Source organism: Conger conger, chromosome 6, assembly GCF_963514075.1.
Source record: "Conger conger chromosome 6, fConCon1.1, whole genome shotgun sequence".
In the NCBI taxonomy this organism is placed as follows: domain Eukaryota; kingdom Metazoa; phylum Chordata; class Actinopteri; order Anguilliformes; family Congridae; genus Conger; species Conger conger.
In genome coordinates, this window is record NC_083765.1 from 51,216,536 (window position 1) to 51,239,706 (window position 23,171).

The 23,171-nt window shown below is 46.3% G+C and overlaps 2 protein-coding genes across 3 annotated transcripts; one reads left to right on the forward strand and one right to left on the reverse strand.

The window, feature by feature from the left end:
• Positions 1 to 486: 486 nt before the first annotated feature.
• sdhaf2 (succinate dehydrogenase complex assembly factor 2) lies at positions 487 to 6,809 on the reverse strand. The gene is made up of 4 exons (XM_061246156.1): positions 6,518 to 6,809; positions 5,604 to 5,827; positions 2,622 to 2,731; positions 487 to 1,264 (listed from the first exon to the last, which is right to left on the reverse strand). The coding sequence occupies exons 1-4, from the start codon at positions 6,542 to 6,544 to the stop codon at positions 1,134 to 1,136; spliced, it is 492 nt and encodes a 163-aa protein (XP_061102140.1). The 5' UTR covers positions 6,545 to 6,809; the 3' UTR covers positions 487 to 1,133.
• Positions 6,665 to 21,553, forward strand: LOC133131056 (cleavage and polyadenylation specificity factor subunit 7-like). 2 transcript variants are annotated; one of them, XM_061246155.1, is made up of 9 exons: positions 6,665 to 7,449; positions 8,675 to 8,884; positions 11,688 to 11,791; positions 12,475 to 12,620; positions 15,264 to 15,642; positions 16,951 to 17,066; positions 18,748 to 18,895; positions 19,051 to 19,280; positions 20,353 to 21,553. In XM_061246155.1, the coding sequence occupies exons 1-8, from the start codon at positions 7,366 to 7,368 to the stop codon at positions 19,277 to 19,279; spliced, it is 1,416 nt and encodes a 471-aa protein (XP_061102139.1). In that variant the 5' UTR covers positions 6,665 to 7,365; the 3' UTR covers position 19,280; positions 20,353 to 21,553. The 2 variants fall into 2 exon arrangements, with proteins under 2 accessions (XP_061102139.1, XP_061102138.1); XM_061246154.1 differs by having other exon boundaries at positions 6,666 to 7,449; positions 16,948 to 17,066.
• The last annotated feature ends 1,618 nt before the right edge of the window (positions 21,554 to 23,171 follow it).

The following is a 23,171-nucleotide window of genomic DNA, read 5'->3' on the forward strand; positions in this document are numbered from 1 at the left end:
AATAATTAAGTGAAATCAGGTGGTGTAGTGCACGGCAGGAGCAAATACCTGTAGAGTTCAGTAGCGCTGTCCTACACCTCTGGTTGATTTTTCACGGAATGACACCTTTGCTTTATGACTGTTACACAAATATACCTTTTCCTGTAAGTTCCTCAAACATCATATTTAACATTTTTGGGCACTCAAGATTATTTTTTCAGGTTTAGAGGCAACAGAAATCAGAAATCTAATACCTTTATTAGAACAGGATTTACAGGCTGCTGAAAATGCTCTAAAATGAAATGCTATTTTTTGCTATTATTTATGTTTTGTAGAGGCATAACTCAGAACCTAAGTAGAATTCACAAAAAAACCTTGGAATGCCTTTCATAATTCATAAAAAGCAACAAATATAGACAATCAGAAGAACATTTGAGACTAGGACGTGGGAGGTTTTTCTCAAATTGGCTGCTTTCACACGGAATCACTGACATTGGAGAGAAGCAGTCCGGGAACAAAGAAAGCTTTATTTCTCAGCGGTACAGGAGCCTGTCCATTCCCTGCACTCCACAAAACCTCGAGCCCTAAAGGCAGGGCATCAATCATGCTATAAAACAGGCCCTCTCCATCCAGGCTGTTAAACACACAAAGGCCAGCGGACCACCGTTTCCCGACAAGGGCTTTCGTGTTCGACCAAGACGAGCAGAAGAAAAAACACTCCCCACTGGAGGTACGGCACATTTACAAACCTCGTTAACACCGCCACTGCTGCACAGACGATACCGAGAGGAACCAGCGGGCATGTGGCAAGTTAAGGGATTCACTGCATTATATTATACAATTATTTAGCTGATGCTTTTATCCAAAACGACCTACAATTGATTCGACACAGCAGGGGACAATCCCCCCCGGATGGGTGTGGGGTTAAGGGCCTTGCTCCAGGGCCCGACAGCTGCAAGGACCTTACAGTGGCTACACCGGGGCTTGAACCACCAACCTTCCCGGGTCCCAGTCATTTACGTTAGGCACTAGGCTACAGCCTGCCCCATACACATTTTAAAGAGTACATGTTATAAAGGGGCGCGGGAGCTGAGTCGTGACATTGGCCAGCGGGTCTGTCCGCGTGTAGCCCCCGCGTGAGAGGGGAGCGTCGGTCACTGCTTCCCAGGGTCCAGGTACTCCAGGTCGGGCGCGCTCAGCCGCTGCTCCTGGTCCCGGTTCTTGGTGAACTCCTGCAGGAGGTCCATCACCTCGCCCTGGTAGTCCGGGGGTGTGGGCTGGGCTCCTGTGCAGATACACGACAAGGTTCCCGGTGAGAAAGACAAAGCTGAGCATGAACAAAAAGTGCCAGCTGCACCGGCGATTGTAAGGGCAAAAGCTTGGCAGCACAGATAAAAAAAAAGGTAGCGAAAACCTTAAGGATAACTTCCAAATGATATGGTATGCTTTATTACACACCGAAAACGAATGTGTGTAGAGCAAGCAACATTCGTATACATCAAACCTACAAATAATTGCCTGAAAACGTGTCTAGCAAAAGGTACAATTTTGGACTCTAATTGTCACACTTTACACCCCTGTTGCAAGTATGCCTGCAGTCTCCACCACTGTGGCAACAGCATGGCTGCAACAATGACATTTAAACATTAAGAAATGTGCATGTAATCCTGATCTGTCATATTCAGTATATGTAGTGTCTAGACATGTTCAGCCTTATAACGCACGATAGGTGACTGAATATGGCTGATGATCTGCATTTGATGTAGAGAACATGTTTTCAGAATGAAAGGGCTTAAGTTTACCACGGGCGACACAAGAACCAGTAAACAAACGCTAATCGCATCGACTGGCTTGAGTCTTAGACGCCAAACCTATCAGAGAGTCTAACAAGATAAGACGACGGCGAGCCCGTTTCATTTAGTCAACGGGAGGGACTCGTTACAAGTGGATCCCCTATTGAGAGAGCTCTTGGGTTAAGATAGGGAAGATTAGCGTTTGTCACCAACTGCTTAGCTGACAATTCACAGGGCCCTGAGTTCTGCACAAACACTGCACCGACGCGCTTGTCTGCAACAGCTTGTAATATCTTCCTTTTCCCTGGCTCCCTCATCGTTCTCCACCCCTCCTCCTCCTCCTCCTCCTCCTCATCTCTCTCTCCTCTCTCGCTCTCTGTCTCTCTCTCCTCCCCCTCTCCTCCTCATCTCTCTCTCCTCTCTCGCTCTCTGTCTCTCTCTCCTCCCCCTCTCTCTCTCCTCCCCCTCTCTCTCTCCCTCTCCCTCTCTCCTCCCCTCTCTCTCTCTCTCTCTCTCCCTTCCTCACCCCCCCTCTCTCTCCCACTCCCTCCCCCCCTCTCTCCCCCCTCCCTCTCTCCCTCTCCCCCCTCCCTCTCTCCCTCTCCCCCTCCCTCTCCCTCCCTCTCTCCCCCCCCCTCCCTCTCTCCCTCCCCCCCCCTCTCTCCCTCCCCCCCCCTCTCTCCCTCCCCCCCCCCTCTCTCCCTCTCCCCCCCCTCTCTCCCTCTCCCTCTCCCTCCCCCCCCCCCTCCCTCTCCCTCTCCCTCTCCCTCCCCCCCCCCTCTCCCTCTCCCTCCCTCTCTCCCTCTCCCTCTCCCTCCCTCTCTCCGCCCCCCACTCTCTCCCTCTCACCTGTGGCCCAGTAGTAGATGTCCCAGTCATTGCTGGGCTCGTTGATCAGCTTGTCGTACTGATACAGCTGGGTCTCCGTCATGGTGTTCAGGTACTGCTTGGCAAACAGACTGAACAAAGGGAGGGGGAGCAGGGGGTTAGCCAAGTGTTGCTGCGTGCATTTTCAAAACAGGTAAGACTAGAGCGGTGTGTCGTGCAGTCAGAATTTAAGCCGTTGCACAAGCTGAATCACTCGGTGAACGGACTGGTCAGATTCCCACACATTTCTGCAATATGACGTTAGAACAATGTCAGAAGCATTCAAAGTGCAAAAACTATCGCAATGGCCCACATAAATGTTATTTCTGCAGTGACAGTAACTGCAAGACCAGTAATGGAAACTCTGACCGCCACCAACCTTAAACAGCAGTCTGCATGTAGAAAAAGCCGTGATAACGGTGGATACTCTATGGCCACTCATACTGAAACATTCTAGTTTGGCCCTACAACTCAAATTAAATGCAGCGTGGCTCTAACACGTGCAATCAGTTTTTTGAGAGCAGGGCGACCTGAACTTTGCTTCATTCAGACAGGTAGAAAGCAAAGAGGGGCCACAGCTGGTAAAATGGGGGATGGGGGGGGGTCTTGCACGTGGCTCTGGGGCTCTATGAAGTACAGCACACATCACACCCATTTTGTTTTTGAACTGAACTGAAAATACTTTTTTCACATGTTGTAATGCATGGAGTTCTGTTTGTACAATAAGTAATTTCAGACTCCTCAGAATTTCCTAATTTCAGAATTTCCAGCAACAAGCACCCTCAAACCACAACACTGTTTATCCCTCCCCCTTCTCTGTGAACGCACTGATGATGACACGCCCCCCATGACATTGGCTGCGGCAATTTCAACCAATGAATTTGAATGATAGGACAGCTATACAACATTTTGGAGAGTGTTTGCCAGTCAACTGTATATTTTGAAGCCCGAATTTAAGGTCAACATGTCAACGAGCCTTGTTCAATGATAGGAAGGGATTTACAATGGTTTATTGTACCAGTAAAGCTGAACTGACTTGCACTTAAAAACATGCAGGTATTAACGTTATGCCGCCTGCCAGGGGAGAGGGCAGCAACCGCTCGGTAACCTTGCCAACCATAGCCTCACTGAAGGTTATGATGACATAATCGAGGTGACATAAATGTTGAAGCCTGTAGCATAGTGGCTAAGGTACACGACTGGGACCAGCAACGATAAAAACCCCACAGCTGTTGGGCCCCTGAGCAAGGCCCTTAACCCCACATTGCTCCAGATGACATGTAATGTAATGTAAGGGCAATGTTAAAGCATATACCAGTATGCGCTTACTGATATAATCTACATCTCCAACAGCAAATTCAACTGCATAAACACACAACCTACTAATCGCACAAAAGCTGGTAGTTCTGAATTATGCTCCAGAATACTGTGAAGTGCAACAACTTTATAAAAGCTCACATGAAGGAGAAATATAATGTGCAATAACGTGATTCTGATGTGCGGCTGATGTAATGTGCTGTCAATCGACAACATCCAGTAAGAAGAAAATAGTCAGATTCCATCAGTTGCTATCAGGAATATGTCGTACCAGCCACATGAAGGAGGGCTTTGATGCACAGTCGAACTATCAACATCAGAGTCTCTTTCTTATTTTAATCAAAAGACCTTAAAAGGCTGCAGAGAAAAAGGTATTCCCTGTACATCCCCTGTCAAGGTTCCTGTTGCGTTTCTAAAGGACTTTTCAAGGACAATTTTCATTCCTACAACATTTCTGATGCAAGACAAATTCAAGGGCTTTTCAAGGACCTTCAAGGACACCAATTGTAAATGAATGTTTTATATAACAGAAAGGAGTAAACGTAAGGCTTGTATTTTATTCACTCACACCGTGACTGTCTAATACAGATGGTGTGCTTTAAAAAGAAGACTGCAGACCGCAAACTGCAACTGCAAACTGTGCCACTTGTATTTCGTACTTTAATCTAGGACTTCTGAATTTGTATTAGTCCCTTCACTGTAGTTCCTGAAGTTGTAGATGTCCTGGTAAGATAGTGACAGACTTGGCCTATCTACCTTGTGTACTGGACTTATGGTCATGGCCTTACAACCAGTCGTGTATGAATTCTCTTTACGAAAACCACCTTATCTGATGTGTTCAGTTGTTTTGTTCTATGACCTTGATATGCACTGTTTTGTATGTCGCTTTGGATAAAAGTGTGCTAAATAAAATGTAATGTAATGTCAACCAACAGACAGGCCTCATCAAGCAATACTATCAGCTGGAAGTCCTTGTATGCATAATAGCCCAAAATTCACAAAACATCTGGAGAAGATTTACATGTATAAAAATTTGTTTTTATATGATAGTATGTTTTCTGACCTATCAATATATTTTTAAATCTAATGTAACAATCCAAAGTTTTGTCAGTAAGCAGAACCACATTTCACAGCAAGGTTACATTATATGGGTCCTGCACCAACATGCTGCTTGAAAGTTGCTTCCATAATTAGTGAACCAAAACAGAGCCGGATTATATGCACTGATTATCTCCACCTAGCTCCCAGAATGGTCTGATTTGCACCAACTGAGCTTGTCATGACAAAAAATACAAATACAAAAAATAATTTTCAGCCACTTCCCATTCAATATGCTAATTGGGTGAATGCGCAATGAAAATGCATGTGAATCCCTGAGAACACTTGTTAACAAATAAGGGGTGACGGGGTAAGAGCAGGCGCCTGGCAGTCGGAGGGTTGCCGGTTCAATTCCGCCCTGGGTGTGTCAAAGAAGTCCCTGAGCAAGATGAGCTGGTTGGTGCCTTGCACGGCAGCCAATCGCCTTTGGTGTGGGGGTGTGGGAGTGTGTGTATGCATGGGTGACTGAGAGGCATCAATTGCACAGCGCTTTGGATAAAGGCGCTATATATAAATGCCAGGTGTTTGCCGTCTCCCTGGCAGGCTGACCTGAGCAGGATGCAGTTCTCCAGCATGCCCCTCTTGCGGCTCTCGTACAGGAGCCTCCGCCGCTTGATGTCGAGCGCCTCGCCCGGCTTGTCCTGCCACGGCGGCAGGGGAATCTCTATGAGATCACTGCCAGAGTCCCCGGGCGCCTCGCCACGGTAACCGCGGGTTGAAACGGCACCCACCGCAACCCGTCGCCATGACACCCGGCAAAGGCCACTCACAAGCTAGCAAAAGAACAACATTATAATTAATGAGAATTAATACCACAACAAAAATATAATAATAATTATTATTATTATTAGGCAAGATGTTCTTACCCAAAAAATAAAATGAATTTGAAAAAGACATAGTGAATTAATTATGAACATAATCATAAATTATAAAAGGTATGGAACACATGAAAATCTGAAATTTCCCATTGCGGTCCCGCTAAACTATCCAATAAATACCTTAAAAAGACAGCCAGACTATCTATCTTAAGCTGTATTTATATCAGAGAAGCATCAGTGATTAAAGTCTGTTACAAAACACCACAACACAAATGAAGGGGGCTGGTGTGCATTTCGTAAGACTTGAGTCACACTGCCCTCACCTGCGCAACACCGGGACTGAAGCACAAAACTAGCCAATCGTACTACCCTGACAGATAATTCACGAATATTTTTGTTTGTTTGTTTGTTTGTTTGTCTACTTCATCCCACTACAGATCTGTCATACTATACTGATTTAAGTTACGTAAGTTAGCTACAATGCTAAGTAAGAAGACCTGGCAGCTCCTGTCATTTACATGACCTCCATGGTAATTCGTGCACGGTTAAAATGCTCGATAGTCACGTTTAAGAAAATCCCACCCGACGTATATTTTTCTAGATGTATGTACACAAAAGATCCATCAGCTCTGTTAAATCACTCACTTTGTTCACAGCAATGGCAGACGACATTCTTTCTTTCTTTTTCCTCGCTTCAGTCTCAATGCGTTTTCGTTGAGCATTCCGTACTACGATCTACTTGGGTTCAAAGGTCACGAAGAGATCAGAGGACATGTTTTGTCGCCATATTGGTGAGGTCATGCAACTTTGTTCATTACCAGTATGATCTTATAGTTTGTATGGAATAAGACACATCATGTATATTAACATCAAACCGCATAAAACAAAAATTTGTATGTGAAAGGAAAATATTATTTCCAGGAGAAGATATTTAAGTTTCAATACATCTGATGCTGGACAAGTCTTCAATATCAATTGGTGTTACACAAAGTTGCTACCCCCGGAACCATACGATGAGTGTTTCGCACCACGCTCACGCGCGCAACACTGTGAAGGCAGGAGTATTTGGTTCCGGCGTGAGGTTTATCGAGAGGCGATGGAAAGTAGGAGGACTGTTTGAAATGGACTAAAATCCAAGATAATGTATTTGTTTTAAAGGGACAGGAAAAAAGTGCTTAGATTATAGGAGGTTTTGGAATATAGTGATAAACTGTCACAGCACAACCAAGCTACCTAAGCACGGTTATCGTTGGTGAGAGGGAAAGGACCGGGAAGGGGAGGGATTGGACATGTTGGCTAACAAAGTAGCAAGCTAGCTGGCTAGCTTCCTAATGTTTGCAGGAAAGCTGCACAACGGAGGGATTTAAATACACACTCAGCGCGCTAAAGGACACTGATAAATACGAGCATATTCAACTTGAATTCAGTATTTCGTAGAGCGACCGGTTTAAATTGCACAGGGCAGGGCCCGCGTTGCTCATTCGAGATTGGGGATGGCGGGTGCAGCGGGCCCGGCGGATGCAGCGGAGCTTATAGACATCTACGGTGAAGATGATTTCAATCAAAACAGTGGCGAGGTGAGTGAGAATGAGGGGGCGGCATGTGGGAGCCCGGAACATGTGGGGGAAATATCCTGACCAGCCGGTTACGAGGAGGAAGCAAGCGTGAAATTGATAACGTTAAATTCAATAATGTTAATGAATGCTAAGGATATAGGTAGCTTGCAAGGACGTTATATTAGCTAATTGGCTAGCTAGTTGGCTGATGTCTGGCGTTAGCTAGGACATGGCCATTTATTATTGTCGGTCGATTAGCTAGCTAACGTTAGCACTAACTGTGCTAGTTTGGAATTGGCGCAAGTGGTGGAGAAACCGTTGTCTAGGATGCCAGCAGGCTGGTGTCTTGACTGTAAATAAAAAAACATGCGTGAATGTACAACCACTGAAATACGGATATGAGCAGACTATAATATTGAAGAGATGACCACATTGAGGTAACTTAGTTCTAGCTAAATTAGCCTAGCAAGTTAGCTACGAACGGGATAGCATTGTGGTTTCGTATTAGCCTGTCAAGTTAACCAGTCAATTGTCACAATAACCGTTATCTTTTGGTCATGGGCATTTCCCTTTTTTCTCTCCACACTTTCCTTTCCCCGCCACACTTTCCTTTCCCCACAACTCTGGTACCTGTTAATCTTTGCCTCATCTGTCCACAAGACTTTGTTCCAGAATACTTGTGCTTTTTAACAAACACGTGATTTGCAACTTGTAGTGTACCCTCTGTAGTCCTCCTGGTGTAGTCTTCTAAGTATGCTTTACTTGGACACATCTTCACCTGCATTCAGGAGAGTGTTTTTTAATATGTTGGGCCGTTGGCAGGGGGTTTTCTTCACCATAGTATTCTTCGATCATCCACTGCAGTGGTCTTCCTCGGTCTACCAGGTCTTTTGACATAATTGAGTTCATCAGTTTTTCTTGCTAGTAATGAACCAAACTGTTGACAGAACCAAAATAACAAGAAATGTGCCACTGTCCAATTCATTATGGTGCTCACTGCATATATAGGTAGGTAGAAAGGAGGCATTAAAAACTTTGTATCTGTATGTTCCTTTTAAACTCCTGGCTCTCAAATTCTTAGCTTATTGTCTATCATTCCACCTCTTCTACTCTTAGGTCTTTTTGTTTAGCTTTCATTGTGTTCTCAACATTTGGTGTAGTGTATGTAAACACGGCATCTTTTAAATGCGGTACTTAAATGCAGCGATGGTTGTCAGAGACGTTACGTTCAATATATCCTCCTCAGGATGGCGATTTCGTGGGGAGGGCCGAGGCGAGCGACCTCTACGACGACGTCCTGACGGGGTCCGTCAGTCAGGAGAGGTTGCTGAGAGAGGAGGCCTCGTCTTCCAACAAGGCTCAGCCGACCAAACCCGAAAACAAGCCGGCCATCCTGTACACTTACAGCGGCGGGCGGAGTAAGAGGCTGGCCGTCTACGTGGGCAACTTCTCCTGGGTGAGTTTGCCCAGGAGTCCGTTTCGAGTGATGTCTGGATGGTCTGACGTCGGAAAAGTGATACCCACGCATTATATGAAATGCTCCCAGACAAGTTTTAATGGTGCTGCCATTTCATACAGTGTATAAGTATCTCTTTTCCTACCTAATCTACTTCATAAGCCCTGGTAACTGAAATGTCTACATTTTGCACAACACAAGTGAAATGCATATGAGACTGGTTTTCGTTGTTACTCTGCACTTAATTAATCAATTAGAGCTATTGATTACACAGTTAACCCAGCTCATCTGGTTCCTGGGTCTCAACAGGGTGCTAATTTTAAGGTGAAAACAAAAACCAGCAGACCCAATATCTCTTCAGGACCAGGGTTGGAGACCACTGATTTAGAGACATATTATAGTTTTAATTTCTCTTCTTAGTTTCTTCTTTTGCTTTTCATGGTTTTAGTTTTACAGTAACTTTCATAGGTCCAGGGCAGCGTACTCTACCCTTCAAAAGTTTGGAGTCACCTCTGTTTGTAATCAAACAATTCATACAGCACAGACTTTGAGCTTTTATTAAAGGGTATTTTTTATTATACATTTTGGTTTCATCATGTAGTAATTACAGCACTTTTTATATGTAGTCTCTCATTTCAATTTTCTAGACAAATGAACATAACATCAAAGAGTCATTTCTTGTATTTGGTTGCATGTCATTTGCATGTCTGGATATCTTATTTTCAAGTTGTCCTACAAGCAACACTAAAACTCTTTGCATTTGAACGGATCTCTGTGGGACCTTGGGGGTGGGACAATTCTGATACAGTGTAGAACACATTTCTTGGCTCAATGGATTTAAGTCATCAAAGGTTGAAGGTATGAAATGAGCTTCAACCCATCATGCTGCTGTCAGATATGCAAGAATGTCTCAAACATTCTAAAACAAATACAAACAATGACTCATTTGACATTGTTCATCTGTCTCAAACCTTGAAATGGGGGACTACATATAAAAAGTTCTGTAATTACTATATGGTGAAACTAAAATGGATAAAAAATACCCTTAAATAAAAGCTCACAAATCTGTGTTTTGGTCTCGTATTAATTGTTTGATTACAAACAGGAAATAAAATATGAAATCAGAAAAGGTCTAATAACAAAAGCCTCCCATTTCAGAACTTGAGTTAGAATGTGTCAATATGATTGCAGTTGCAGTTCTTGCTGGCTGTTCCCGTGCTACACTCTACGGACTAAATGGAAAAAACATGTACTTCGCTATACACACAGTGAGCACATTTTTAGCTATTTATTAGACTAATTTTTTTTACTTATTGATCTTCTGCTACTGTAGCAGTAACGCAAATAACCACACATTGCAACAGTGGTATGCAGAAGAGCATCTCTGAACACGCAATGCATATCTCTAAGTGGATAGGCTACAGTAGTAGAAGTCTAATAAATGCCTAATAAAATGCTCACTGAGTGTATATTATCTTGCAATGACTACATAAACTCTCCCCCACTCCCCCGCTGTTGTTAATTTTGTTTATTTATTTTGTTTTGTTTTTGGTATTCTGTTTAAAACTGGGCACCCCTGTTTTGAAGGCTTTGAAAGAGCTTGAGAATTACTAATTTGATGTACTTTAAAGTTATTTTTCTTTGAGTGATTTTGATAATATAGAAAAGCAGTATGTCCACGTTGTATACAATTCCTCCATACAGAAGGCAATATTTGTGGCTTGGCATGGGCCTGAAAAGCCTGATCCCAGGATGATGGTCTTTAGGGGCACTCAAGCCTGTTTTACGGCCCTGTATTGACGGGCTGCAGCCCTTGTGATATAAGCTGCCGTAAAGTTTTTTTTATTTTTATGGGGGGTTCTTCAATTTGTGGCAATGGAACCTTGAATGGATTTAAAGTCCTTGAATCTGAAGCATAGGAAGGGCATTTAAAGTATTAAACGAACCAAAAAGAATAAATAACCCTCCTCAGTCAGGGAGGTGACTTGACGGTCGGGGCAGCTGATATAAATGCATTTTGGACCTTTGAAAACAAAGCATCTGTGTGTAAAGAGACTCCATTTTGGCTCGTTTGGTTATCGTTCGCCAGCACTCCCGGAAGAGGCCCACAGGTCAGCTGACCCTGCTCTGTTCGGTTCTCCCGGGCCAGGGCTCCGGGGGGTCCATGTCCGCCAGGGTACTTCATCAGCTGTGATACATTTCAGACCTGGGTCAATTATGCCATTGTTTTGGTTTCAAACTTTGGCAAGATCAAACACTTTTCTTTGCTCGATTGATCTTGCCTGGTGCAATTGAGCTAACCAAGAGGACCAGAAGTTTGGGTTTGCACTTTCTGCAAGTATTTCAAAAGTTCCAATGAACCAGACAAGCTCCCTTAAGGATAGAAAAGTACTTGAATCAAAACCAATTACCTATTTGACCCAGTTCTGATCCCTTCCGTGATGTTCTGACATCACATCGATACACTGGTTTGCTTCAGCGCGGCATTCAGTCAGTCAGAGCTAGCCAGCCAATCGGAACAGAGGATCATTGATATCAATGAGCCTTAAAGACACGGGACTAAAACAGCCTGTTCTTGGTAAAGAGACGCTGGAGAATGGACATGTAAAACTAAATGGAGATTTTAAAAAATGAGAGACTGTTTGTGAGAGACTGTTTGTGAGGGACTCTGTGATATTAGGATTCCAGTGCAGCCCTCTTTTGCTTCACTGTTACCTCGCTTATCCGGTACCAGAGCTGAACGAAGCAAGAGGGTGCGTTTGGCCCCTGCAGTGTGTAACCTGGTGTTCCTCTCCTCCTTCAGTGGACCACGGACACCGACCTGATCAACGTGGCCAACCGGATCGGCGTCAAGGACATCCTGGAGATCAAGTTTGCGGAAAACAGAGCCAACGGCCAATCCAGAGGGTGAGGTTAGAGTGGAGGGCTGGCCTTCCCCAACGTACGTTTGGCGTGTGCAGACTTCATGCTGGTTCCGCTTACCGAATCGGCTGTGCCACGTTTTATGCCATTTGATTCACCATCTTGGCAATGTTTTTTTTTTTTTTTCTTTTCCTCCCCCCCAATCTTGTTGCATGAATTTGCTTGAACAGCTTTAACTAACAGCTTTGTTTATGTATTGTGTATACAGTACTGTGCAAAAGTATAACATTCTGCACAGATAAGATTCTTTTAAAAATAATTCAATGAAAGGTCCTAAATAAACGTACTATACATTTTCCATGACATTTTAGTAATTTGGCAGAATAGTTAAAAACTCAATCAAATCAGTATTTTTTGTGACCACCCTTCGGCGTTAAAACCGCATCACTTCTCTGAGATAGCCGACGCTGTCCTGCAGTTCTATAAGACAATCAGCAGGGAGGTTGTTCCAAGCATGTTGGAGAACTTGCCTCAGTTCTTCTGCAGACTTTGGTTGGCTCCCCGCTTCTGATCTCAGACGGCCGTGTACCTTAGCTGCTACGCGCCAGGCTGCCCTGTTCATGCTGCCCTGTTCATGCTGCCCTGTTCATGCTGCCCTGTTCATGCTGCCCTGTTCATGCTGCCCTGTTCATGCTGCCCTGTTCATGCTGCGAGTGTGCGCTCTGCAGGTACGCGGAGGTGGTGGTGGCCTCGGAGTCCTCCCTGCAGAGGCTGCTGGAGTCCCTGCCGCACTCGCACATCAACGGGGAGAAGGTGGACTGCCGCTTCGCCACCCGCCAGAACTTCTCGCTGTTCGAGGCCCAGGCCAAGAAGCGTAAGCACGCCGCCTTCGTCCACACACGGCCGCCGCCGCCGGAAACCCTCCCCCAGCACGGCACGGCACCTCATACCTTTTCAACCCGCGGCACCTCACACCTATTCAACCCGCGGCACCTCATACCTTTTCAACCCGCAGCACCTCACACCTATTCAACCCGCGGCACCTCACACCTTTTCAACCCGCAGCACCTCACACCTATTCAACCCGCGGCACCTCACACCTTTTCAACCCGCGGCACCTCACACCTTTTCAACCCGCGGCACCTCACACCTTTTCAACCCGCGGCACCTCACACCTTTTCAACCCGCGGCACCTCACACCTTTTCAACCCGCGGCACCTCACACCTTTTCAACCCGCGGCACCTCACACCTTTTCAACCCGCAGCACCTCACACCTTTTCAACCCGCGGCACCTCACACCTTTTCAACCCGCAGCACCTCACACCTTTTCAACCCGCGGCACCTCACACCTTTTCAACCCGCAGCACCTCACACCTTTTCAACCCGCAGCACCTCACACCTATTCAACCCGCGGCACCTCACACCTTTTCAACCCGCGGCACCTCACACCTTTTCAACCCGCGGCACCTCACACCTTTTCAACCCGCGGCACCTCACACCTTTTCAACCCGCGGCACCTCACACCTTTTCAACCCGCGGCACCTCACACCTTTTCAACCCGCGGCACCTCACACCTTTTCAACCCGCGGCACCTCACACCTTTTCAACCCGCGGCACCTCACACCTTTTCAACCCGCGGCACCTCACACCTTTTCAACCCGCGGCACCTCACACCTTTTCAACCCGCGGCACCTCACACCTTTTCAACCCGCGGCACCTCACACCTTTTCAACCCGCGGCACCTCACACCTTTTCAACCCGCGGCACCTCACACCTTTTCAACCCGCGGCACCTCACACCTTTTCAACCCGCGGCACCTCACACCTTTTCAACCCGCGGCACCTCACACCTATTCAACCCACGGCTGTACTATTGAGTTAAAAACCTACTCAACTTCCTCAACTTTCTCATCTGGGGATTTGGGTGGAGCCCCTTCGTATTGGGCTTGGGACTGAAAGCGTTAACACTACATTGCAAAAAAACAAAAAGATAAGTCAGTCTCCGTTAGTATTTTAGTACTTATATTGAGAATTTTTTTCTTATGTCTTTTACTGTTTTTTGCCATCAAATGCTGCTCATGGCCAAACAAGGGCCTAGTATAGTTAGCCAAAAACCTTGACAATAATATTTGTCACAAAACTCCCAATTTGTAACTTCAGTCACGACGGATTCCCCCTTAGTAAAATTGTTTTCTGCAGGCTTCATGATAATCGCATTCAAATGTATTCATCACTGGGTAATTTATAAAATGTTTTGTACTGTATTGTATTTAATAATTAAACGAATAATAATAATAATAATAAAACAAACAAACTTGTAAACATTTGGCTCAGTAACAAGTGTAGCAACCATTAATTGCAATGCAGTAGGGGTCTTAAACTTAAGTTCCATCTCGTGAGATGAGATGGCATGTACTCTCGGCTGAAGTGCCTGTCAGAAGCAGTAGTCCATTGTAAAAAGTAAATTAAGCAATTAACTGTAATTAGATGGGAATCCGGTCTAATGACCAGATGTGGGTGGTTTTCCTGGACGGTCATCTGGAAACTGGATTCAAATTGTGGATATATTGCCTCGAAGTGACAGTTGGTTGTTCCTTTCAATTTTTTTAAACGAATCATAACCATTAAATTGTAATAAACACTATTAGATTACCGTGACCTGATCAGCAGACCAGGACGAAGTGGCCGTTTATCCTGCGCTTATTTAAATGTCTGTAAGCCCATGCCGTCGCTGTTTTGCTGGTTGTTGGTCTTTCGGAAAGTGTTCATTGATTTGTTTGGCTTAAGAGTCTTCCAACCTTATTAGCATAATTTAACTTGAATGTTTGTTAAAAGTAAATTAAACATTAAAAACATTTTGACTGGAGTTTCAGACTCCTGCCCTAGTCATTTTAATATTTCAATCTTATTTTGTTCATTAAAAAAAAATATTCCTTGCAGAGCTGATGAGTGAATTCATTAAGTAATAGTTAATAATCCAGCAATATTAAAGGAAGGAATTGTGGTATAAATTAATTTGTGTGCAAAGGCCTTACAGTGCACGTATTGACTGCCTTTTGCTATGTTGTTACAAGGAGTTTTGGCTTGTTTGTTTGAGCTTCACAAGTACAGATAGACAAGTGCTGTATATTTGTGAGAACACTCAGCTGAAATGTATTTTATTCAAGAATTAATAAGTAGGCCACGCATCCATTTGAATTTGTTGTTGAACGCAGCAGTTATGCTGTTACTTTAAGATGCTAACACACAAAAAAAAAAACAACTCTAGGAGTGATTTGTTGACACCGGCACCGACAGACTGATTCGGTTATAAACCGACAGACAAGCACGTAAGCGTCAATGGTGATGTACTCATCCACTGACAGGTGTGCAAAATCAATGTGGTACCCAGACTGTGATACCAGTGATTACTGATACAGTGACTGACAGAACTGACCAAGTCTCTCTCTCTCTCTCCCTCTCTCTCCCTCCTTCTCTCTCTCTCTCTCTCCCCCTCTCTCTCCCCCTCTCCCCCCAGGGGTCCCACAGCGCTCTAACTCCCGTGAGTCGGACTACACAGACGGGCGGCCGCCCGGATCTTCACCGGAGCACCCGCCCCCCATCAGCAACCCCCACCCGCACCCACACCCACACCCACACCCTCCCCACCCCCACTCCAGCAAGCCCTCCTCCCTGCCTCCGCCCTTCTTCGCCCGCCCCCCCCCCTTCGGTGGAGACCTGCCCCCGCCCTTCAGCCACCCCCCGCCCCCCATCCCGCCTCCGCCACCCCTGCCCCACATGTACCCGCCTCCACCCCCCCACATCCCCAGCCAGCCGGCCCCCACCCTTCACCTCAACCCCGCCTTCTTCCCCCCGGCCCAGGACAGCTACAGCAGCGCCGCCTACAGCCGGAACAGGTGAGTCCCCCCCCCCCCCCCCCCCCCCCGCTACGTCACCCTGCCGCGCCCCCCTCTACGTCACCCAGCCCCCCCTCCCGCTACGTCACCCCACTACGTCGCCCAGCCGCGCCCCCCACTGTCACCCAGCCCCCCCCCATGCCTCCCGCTACGTCACCCCGTCATGAGACAATCACACTAACCACAACACCAAACCACCAAATCTAGTACTACCTCTTTGGTTCATGAGGCTGCTCTCTTTTAAGAAATATTTTTCCCCTGATGGATTAGAAAGCGCGCAGGCGTGAGATTACATCATGAGATTACCTTTTAGACGCGACCGGCCCCCAGGGTGCTGTTGGGGGGGCTAAAATCTTGCTACCCTCGGCGCCAATGCTCAAAAAGCCACCAGCCACTGGCGGCTAACGCGGACCGCTGTCCGGCCCATGTGATTAGGTTCTGAGAACGGTTCTCCATCACAATTACTGTAAATTGGATGCAAATGGTGCACTTAACAAGTAATTCTATTATGGATGGTAAAAGAGTAGAGAACACTCAGGTTAATCATCGCAGTGATGATGAGCCCATAAGCTTTGTGGGCAGAAATTGCAGTACACTTTGTGCTGCGGTCTGAGAACAGTATCGACTGCCTCTCACAGTGAACACTGTCAGTGCGTGTTTTATGTCCTTTCTGGAGTCTTTGGTTCTGATGGCTTAAAGGTACAATAGGTCATTTCGAACTGCTAACAGGTCAAGAGAGGAATAGCAGCAACAAACCTTCAAACCACAACACTGTTTATCCCTCCCCCTTCTCTGTAAATGCACTGAAGTTGACGTCAACCAACGAGCTTGAATTATTGTACAATTATACAATGTTTTGGTACAGAGTGTCGGGCTGTCAACTGTATATTTTGAAACCAGAATTTAAGAACTATAAACACAGGCAGAGGGTGAGTCAACATGTCAGTGAGCCTTTTTGAATGTGAGGAAGGGATTTACAATGGTCTTGTAACAACATTTTAACACAAAAATCCTACCTATTGTACCTTTAAAGAAAAGCAGTTATCCTCACTCCTGGTCCTGGGTGTGTTGGTCAAACCAGGTGTGATGAACTACCCGTGTAATTATCTGCTTTAATCAATTAAGTGGTGAGTAACAACAAAAACCAGCACACCCTGCGGCTCTCCAGGGCCAGGATTGAGGACCACTGATGTAAAGAGTAATTTGCTCCAGTGGAAGGGGAGTGCTCTGGGTCTTCACCCTTGTGAGGGTGTGTGGGTAAACGCGAGGGGTGTGTGGTTAAACGCAAGGGGTGTCTGTCCTCAGCAGGGATGGGGACCCCCCCACGCCCCCCATGCCGGAGGGGGAGTATGAGGAGCTGATGAACAGGAACAGGACCATCGCAAGCAGCGCCATCACCAAGGCCGTGACCGGGGCCACTACAGGTTAGACCACACTCCCAGACTGGGGACTGAGCTCGGAGACTTCTCACTGAGCTAGGAGACTTCTCACTGAGCTAGGAGACTTCTCACTGAGCTAGGAGACTTCTCACTGAGCTAGGAGACTTCTCACTGAGCTAGGAGACTTCTCTCTGAGACTAGAGACTGAGCTAGGAGAATTCTCAGTGAGATAGGAGACTTCTCTCTGAGACTAGAGACTGAGCTAGGAGACTTCTCAGTGAGATAGGAGACTTCTCTCTGCGACTAGAGACTGAGCTAGGAGACTTCTCACTCTGGAACTGAGTTATGCCAGGTGTACACTACACAACTTTTGAGATCTTAGCCATGAAATGCTAGCCATGGTCCACAGGTGAGCAATGACGAGACAATGCTGCACAAGAAATGGCACCATTACACAAAATCCAATGTTATATAAAGGGAAGCCAGAACACATTTTTTAATGTATTATTTCATTTACTTCATGAAAAAAATCTCAAACGCCCATATCGCCCATGTGCAAAAGTAGTGCTAATAATAATCATTTTAAAAATGTGTTTTGTGTTTACTCATTAGATATGCAATAATAGAGGAAATCAGGAGGCATTTTTTTGGTGTAATTGGTTACTAAATTCCATGCTAACGGTACAAAATGCAACAATCATAGGATTTGAAGGCCGAGTAGACAATGCTGCGCAGCTGAGAAAAGAAAGGTGCGCATGTTTCGCAGCCTGGTTCGGTTTTTTGTCTAATTTAAAACAAACCGCACGCATTCGCGTGCCGAACCCACGGTGCTCGATGTCAAAACTGTTTCGCTCGCCTTGAAAAGCGCCCATCCCGGGTGATTGACAGCTCCTGATTATGCTGATTGCATCAAGGCCTTCCACTGAGGCGTTGAGCTCTCCCGATCTGCACCGCTTGGAGCCGTGTAACACGCACAGGGTATGGAGGACTTCCTTCTGACTGGAGACGGAATAAGGGAGAGGTCTTTCTCGAGACAGCGAGGTTTTGACCTTGAATTCAGAGACTGCCCAGGTCTTTGTGTCACTCCAGGAAAAGTAGTGACATTTTCTTTGTGAAAATTTTAGCACTTTGTATAAATGGACGAAATGAACCATTCATAGTAAATTGCATAATTTCCAACTTTTCAATCAAACTTAGATGCTTTTGCTGTAGTTACTCTACAGATATTCGAGAAATTGCCGAGCTAAAATGCTTACATTGTCTGCTGGTTTTGGCTTAATCCAGGTGCAATTAGGCCAGTGTTATTATTTAGTATATTGCTGAAAACAAACCGAATGAACGTGTTCAAATCGAACCATGAGTGAGCAGACCTCGCTCAAATACGGAATTGTTTTGTATTATACTTTTTTGTGCTCCATTGATCTTACCTGGTGCGATTGAGCTGACCAAGAGGACCGGAAGGTGAGGTTTGCTCTTTTTGAGAGTATTGCCTAGTTCCAACACACTAGACAAGCTCAATAAGGCATAAAAGAAATGTGCTTGAATCAAAAACAATTACTGGTGTAGTATTTGACCCAGGTCTGTCGGTGAGGCAGGCCATTTTAATTTTGCTCTCTTGATTGAGGGCTCTGTTGGCACCAGAGCCCTCTAGTGGCCGTTTTGTGCATGGCCTCATGTTTGGACATTGTTGGTGCCTTGCTCACTGACGCGTTTCCTCCTCTCCCAGGAGACTACCCTCTGGCCATCGAGACCTTGCTAACAGCCATCGCCGTCATCAAGCAGTCACGCGTCTCCACGGACGAACGCTGTCGAGCCCTGGTCACGTCTCTAAAAGACTGCCTGTTCTCCATCGAGAGCAAGTCCTATGGGTCCAGGTCTGCGAGAGCGTCGCGTGTGTGTGTGTGTGTGTGTGTGTGTGTGTGTCTGTCTGTGTGTCTGTGTGTCCGTGTGAGTGCACATATTAGACATCTTAATGGCCTCTGTCCAGTCCGCTCTGTAACACAGACCCGATCCGGGCATCTCTCCGCAGGAAAAGGCATCGGTCCCGGGACAGAGACAGGGACCGGGACCGGGACCGGGATCGTGACCGGGAGCGAGAGCGGGACAGGGAGCGGGAGCGGGAGCGCGAGGGCTCCCACAGCCAGGCCTGGGAAGTGGGGAGCGTGTCACGGAGACACCGGGAACGCTCGCCCAGCGGGGAGAGAGAGCGCATCCGCGAGCGGGAGAGGCACAGAGAGTACAGGGAGCGCCATCGTTAGGGTGAGTCCCGTCGTTAGGGAGCGCCATCGCTAGGGTGAGTCCCGTCGTTAGGGAGCACCATCGTTAGGGTGAGTCCCGTCGTTAGGGAGCGCCATCGCTAGGGTGAGTCCCGTCGTTAGGGAGCGCCATCGCTAGGGTGAGTCCCGTCGTTAGGGAGCGCCATCGTTAGGGTGAGTCCCGTCGTTAGGGAGCGCCATCGCTAGGGTGAGTCCCGTCGTTAGGGAGCGCCATCGTTAGGGTGCGTCCCGTTGTTGGGGTGAGCCCCATTTAAAACTCAGTGTTCACACCATTGCCTGACAGAAATAGCTGCTCACAGATTGACTGTCACTGTAATTAGTGAGTACAGCAACTGTCCTTTTCATCCTGTGCTTTCTCTAACGGCCTCCATCCTTCTCTGCGATACACGCCCGCCACACGCACACACATGCGCACACGCACGCACGCACGCACGCACGCACGCACGCACGCACGCACGCACGCACGCACACACACACACACACACACACTCACACACTCTCTCTCACTCACACACACACCACTCACTTACCCATCACCGTCTTCTCTGGAACTTGATCTCCTTCGTGTCACTGTGCCTGTAGTTTGTTGATTTGTGTCCGTTGCTGTGGTCTTAAATCTCCCTGCATGCACTCACACCCCTGTCACACAGAAGCACAGGATGCTTATTGTTTTTCACACAAATGTTCTGTAAACTCTACAGAGACTTTTGCGTGAAAATCCCTGGAGATCAGCAGTTTCTGAGATACTCAAACCACCCTGTTTGACAGCAACAGTCAAAGTCACTCAATCACATTTCTTCCCCATTCTGATGTTTGGTCTGAACAAGAACAATAACTCAACATCTTGACCATTTTAAGAATTGAGTTGGTGCCTCGTGATTGGCCGATTCGATATTTGCATTAACAAGCTGGTGTACAGGTCTGCCTCATAAAGCATAGTGAGTGTACTGTATAGCTACACCTCTGCATCTCTTCCTTCTCATCCCCTCTTTTTTCCAGTGCTCTCGCTCTTTCATACCCACACGGTTGTATCTCCCTCTTTCTCCCCGCTTTAGGACCTTTTCCTGTCCTCCGTCAACCCTCCCCCGAGCCAGGAGACGGAGCGGGAAGAGGCTCTTTTCTACTCAACGCTGCTGAGGACCGCAGGATAGCTGACGGACAGACGGAGAGAGGGAGGCTGAGAGGAGGAGGAGGAGGGAGATGGGGTGCCGCTCGCCCCCCCATCCCAGCCCAGCACCCTGCCCCAAGCTCCCAGCTCTCGATCGTAGCTCCTGTAAAGAACTCGAAGGCCTTGTGCTGTCAGAACATGAACAACCAGCCCCCACACTGATTCTCTCTCTCTCTCTCTCTCTCTCTCTCTCTCTCTCTCTCTCTCTCTGTGTACATGCAGGTGTCCTCTGTGGAGAGCCTTTGTTTTATTAGTATTGTTTTGTGATTTCATTTTTGATTGCAGGTTAGTGGGCGCAGGGATGCGGGAGGCAACTTTTTTTCCCCCCGACCCAGGACACACCGCTAAGATTTTTTGATACGTCGGTTTGTGCGTTCGTTTGTTCGTTCGTTCGTTCGTCTGTATTTTGTGTCCTTTTGTTTTTTTTTTTTTTCTTTCTCTTTTTTGTAACAACCAAGAAACTGAATTAAAAAAACTAAATCAGTTCAGCCACAATAAACAAAGGTGTGTGCGTGTTGACTCTGTGGGGTTTGGGTTTTTAAAGGTGTCTGAAGGATGTGAACGGAGGGACTCTCCCGAAAAGGGCCGGTGTGGGTGCAGGGTTTTGTGTTGGCCCCACACGCAGACACTCATCACCGTGCACCCAAACCGGCCCTTTTCCAATAAGATTGGTCACCCCTGCTCTAAATGATCACGGTCAGGATACTTTTGTGTTAAAAAAAATAATCCAGTGGTTCAAGGGATGTAGCCTGCGATTTATCAGGTAGATAAGCCAGTTACAGACTGCGGAATCATTGGTAGGATTAGTACATTTTTTTATTGGACAGGGAAACCTTAGTGGATTGCAATTCAGTTTCAGCCACCTAAGGGGAGAATTCGTGCATAGTTCGCGAATAACTGCCTCGCATTCCTGGAGCGACATCTAGGGCCTAGTGCCCTCAAGTGACAGTAGGCGATGTTTGGAAGCCTGAGCTCTGTGGACGTCCCATTCTGCATAAACCGGAAGGTTGTCGGTCAGTCAAATGTGTTTAATAAGCAGGAAAATGTAAAAGCATCCTCGCATCAATAAATTCCCGATATTGATTTGTTTTGTGATTCTGTGTGTGATTGTTCATTCTTTTGTGCAGTCAAAATGAGAAGACTTGGGCAGTAGGTAGGCTACTGAATTTTGTGATGTAATGCATGTATGAATGGAAAACGGTTAGGCTACATTGCTAATCCATAATTTTCAGAGGATTGTTTAGCCAGCCTACCATGGGAATAATTCATATTAACGATAAATACACAAAAATCATAAAAGCAGAACGGCAATTGCTGGAATCCCTGCCAAGATTGAGCCACGTTACAGAACTCCTTTATTACGTGTTTATGGTGCTGGTGCCAACGGTTCAAGCGACTGAAAAGGCGCGCCGCAACAACGCGCCAGGTAGTGACCCATACCGCCATCTCGTCCCTTTAATATGGCTGCTATTATTTTGGAACAAGGCGCGTACATGCCCTCCGTCGTTGGCACAAATTCATGAAAGGCGTGAATTGCTGAGCCAGGTCACGGTTCGGGTTCAGAATCGTGCTTTTCTCTAAGCTCTGCGGTGCACATTTTCCTCCAACTCGGCCTTGATCTCCGGCGTTTGAATCTGGGCCGGCACGATCGCCGCGTCTGCAGCATCCCTTCCAGCAAGGCACTTAACCGCCCTGCTAATTGCCAATTGATCCGTTTGACTTCCTTCCCCTGCTCGGAGAGTAGCCTAGTGTTTTTATGGAATTGGAGAACCTGCTCGATGCCAATCCCGATGGACCACGGTTAGGTATTTATATTGCTCGTCTTGATTAAAATGTTGTAAGACCCACAGCTACCGTAGCCCCCCTGATTCACAGTTACACCCCTCGACTTTGAATGCAGTAGGGGAGACCGGGCATGGTTGTCACATGGGTTGGTTGTCACACTGCTTATATCTTGCTCCCTAGAAGGCGCTGTTCAAACATTATGGTATCCAACTGTTCAGTTCTGGGGTTCACCCAAATGGTAATTTCATGAATAAGCCACACGTCATTTAAGTGAGGGGGGGTTTAATGTTTTTCATGTCAAAAACATTTCAACTCATTTTCTTGTATACGTCTATGCTATTCATTCATCTTAAAACAATAATCAACATTGAAAACTGTGAAGGGAGGGCTATCCTTTATATAGGTTTTTCTTTCATTAGGCTACGACATGGGGTGAACTAGTTGCACTGTTGGAGATGGCCGATGTTTATCCCGACACATTTTAAATGTTATCTGGTTATATCCATCAAAGATGTGATTTTTATACATAAGCAGTGCCTTACCTCGTTGAGAAAATTGTTACAAAAAATAAAAAATAAAAAAATAAAACACATCCGGGCATAAATAGGATAAACGGTATACATGCTATTACCTAAGACTTTAACGGTTGCGCTCGTGTTGAAATGACTCTTATATGACGCGCTGAAATTGAGTGAGTCACAAGTGTGACAACCATCCTCGGTCTCCCCTACTGAGCACTGTTTTTGAACGCTGAACGAGGATGCTCACTTTCCTATGGATAAGAGACCACATATAGGCCAAGCGAAAAAAAGTGGCCTCTTTTATTTACGGTTTTGCAGGATTCCTGTCACAATATAAAACTAAAACTCACAGCTGATTTTATATGCACATATTGGGAGAACTGCATTTTTATTAAGGGAA

Coding starts and splice junctions, on each gene's coding strand:
- sdhaf2 (XM_061246156.1), bottom strand. CDS start 6,544: ATGTCGTCTGCCATTGCTGTGAACAAA. Junction 5,828..6,517: donor CTGCCATTGCTGTGAACAAA/GTGAGTGATTTA, acceptor TTCTTTTGCTAG/CTTGTGAGTGGCCTTTGCCG. Junction 1,265..2,621: donor CATCTACTACTGGGCCACAG/GTGAGAGGGAGA, acceptor GTATCTGCACAG/GAGCCCAGCCCACACCCCCG.
- LOC133131056 (XM_061246154.1), top strand. CDS start 7,366: ATGGCGGGTGCAGCGGGCCCGGCGGATGCAGCGGAGCTTATAGACATC. Junction 7,450..8,674: donor TCAATCAAAACAGTGGCGAG/GTGAGTGAGAAT, acceptor TATCCTCCTCAG/GATGGCGATTTCGTGGGGAG. Junction 17,067..18,747: donor CGTGACCGGGGCCACTACAG/GTTAGACCACAC, acceptor CTCCTCTCCCAG/GAGACTACCCTCTGGCCATC.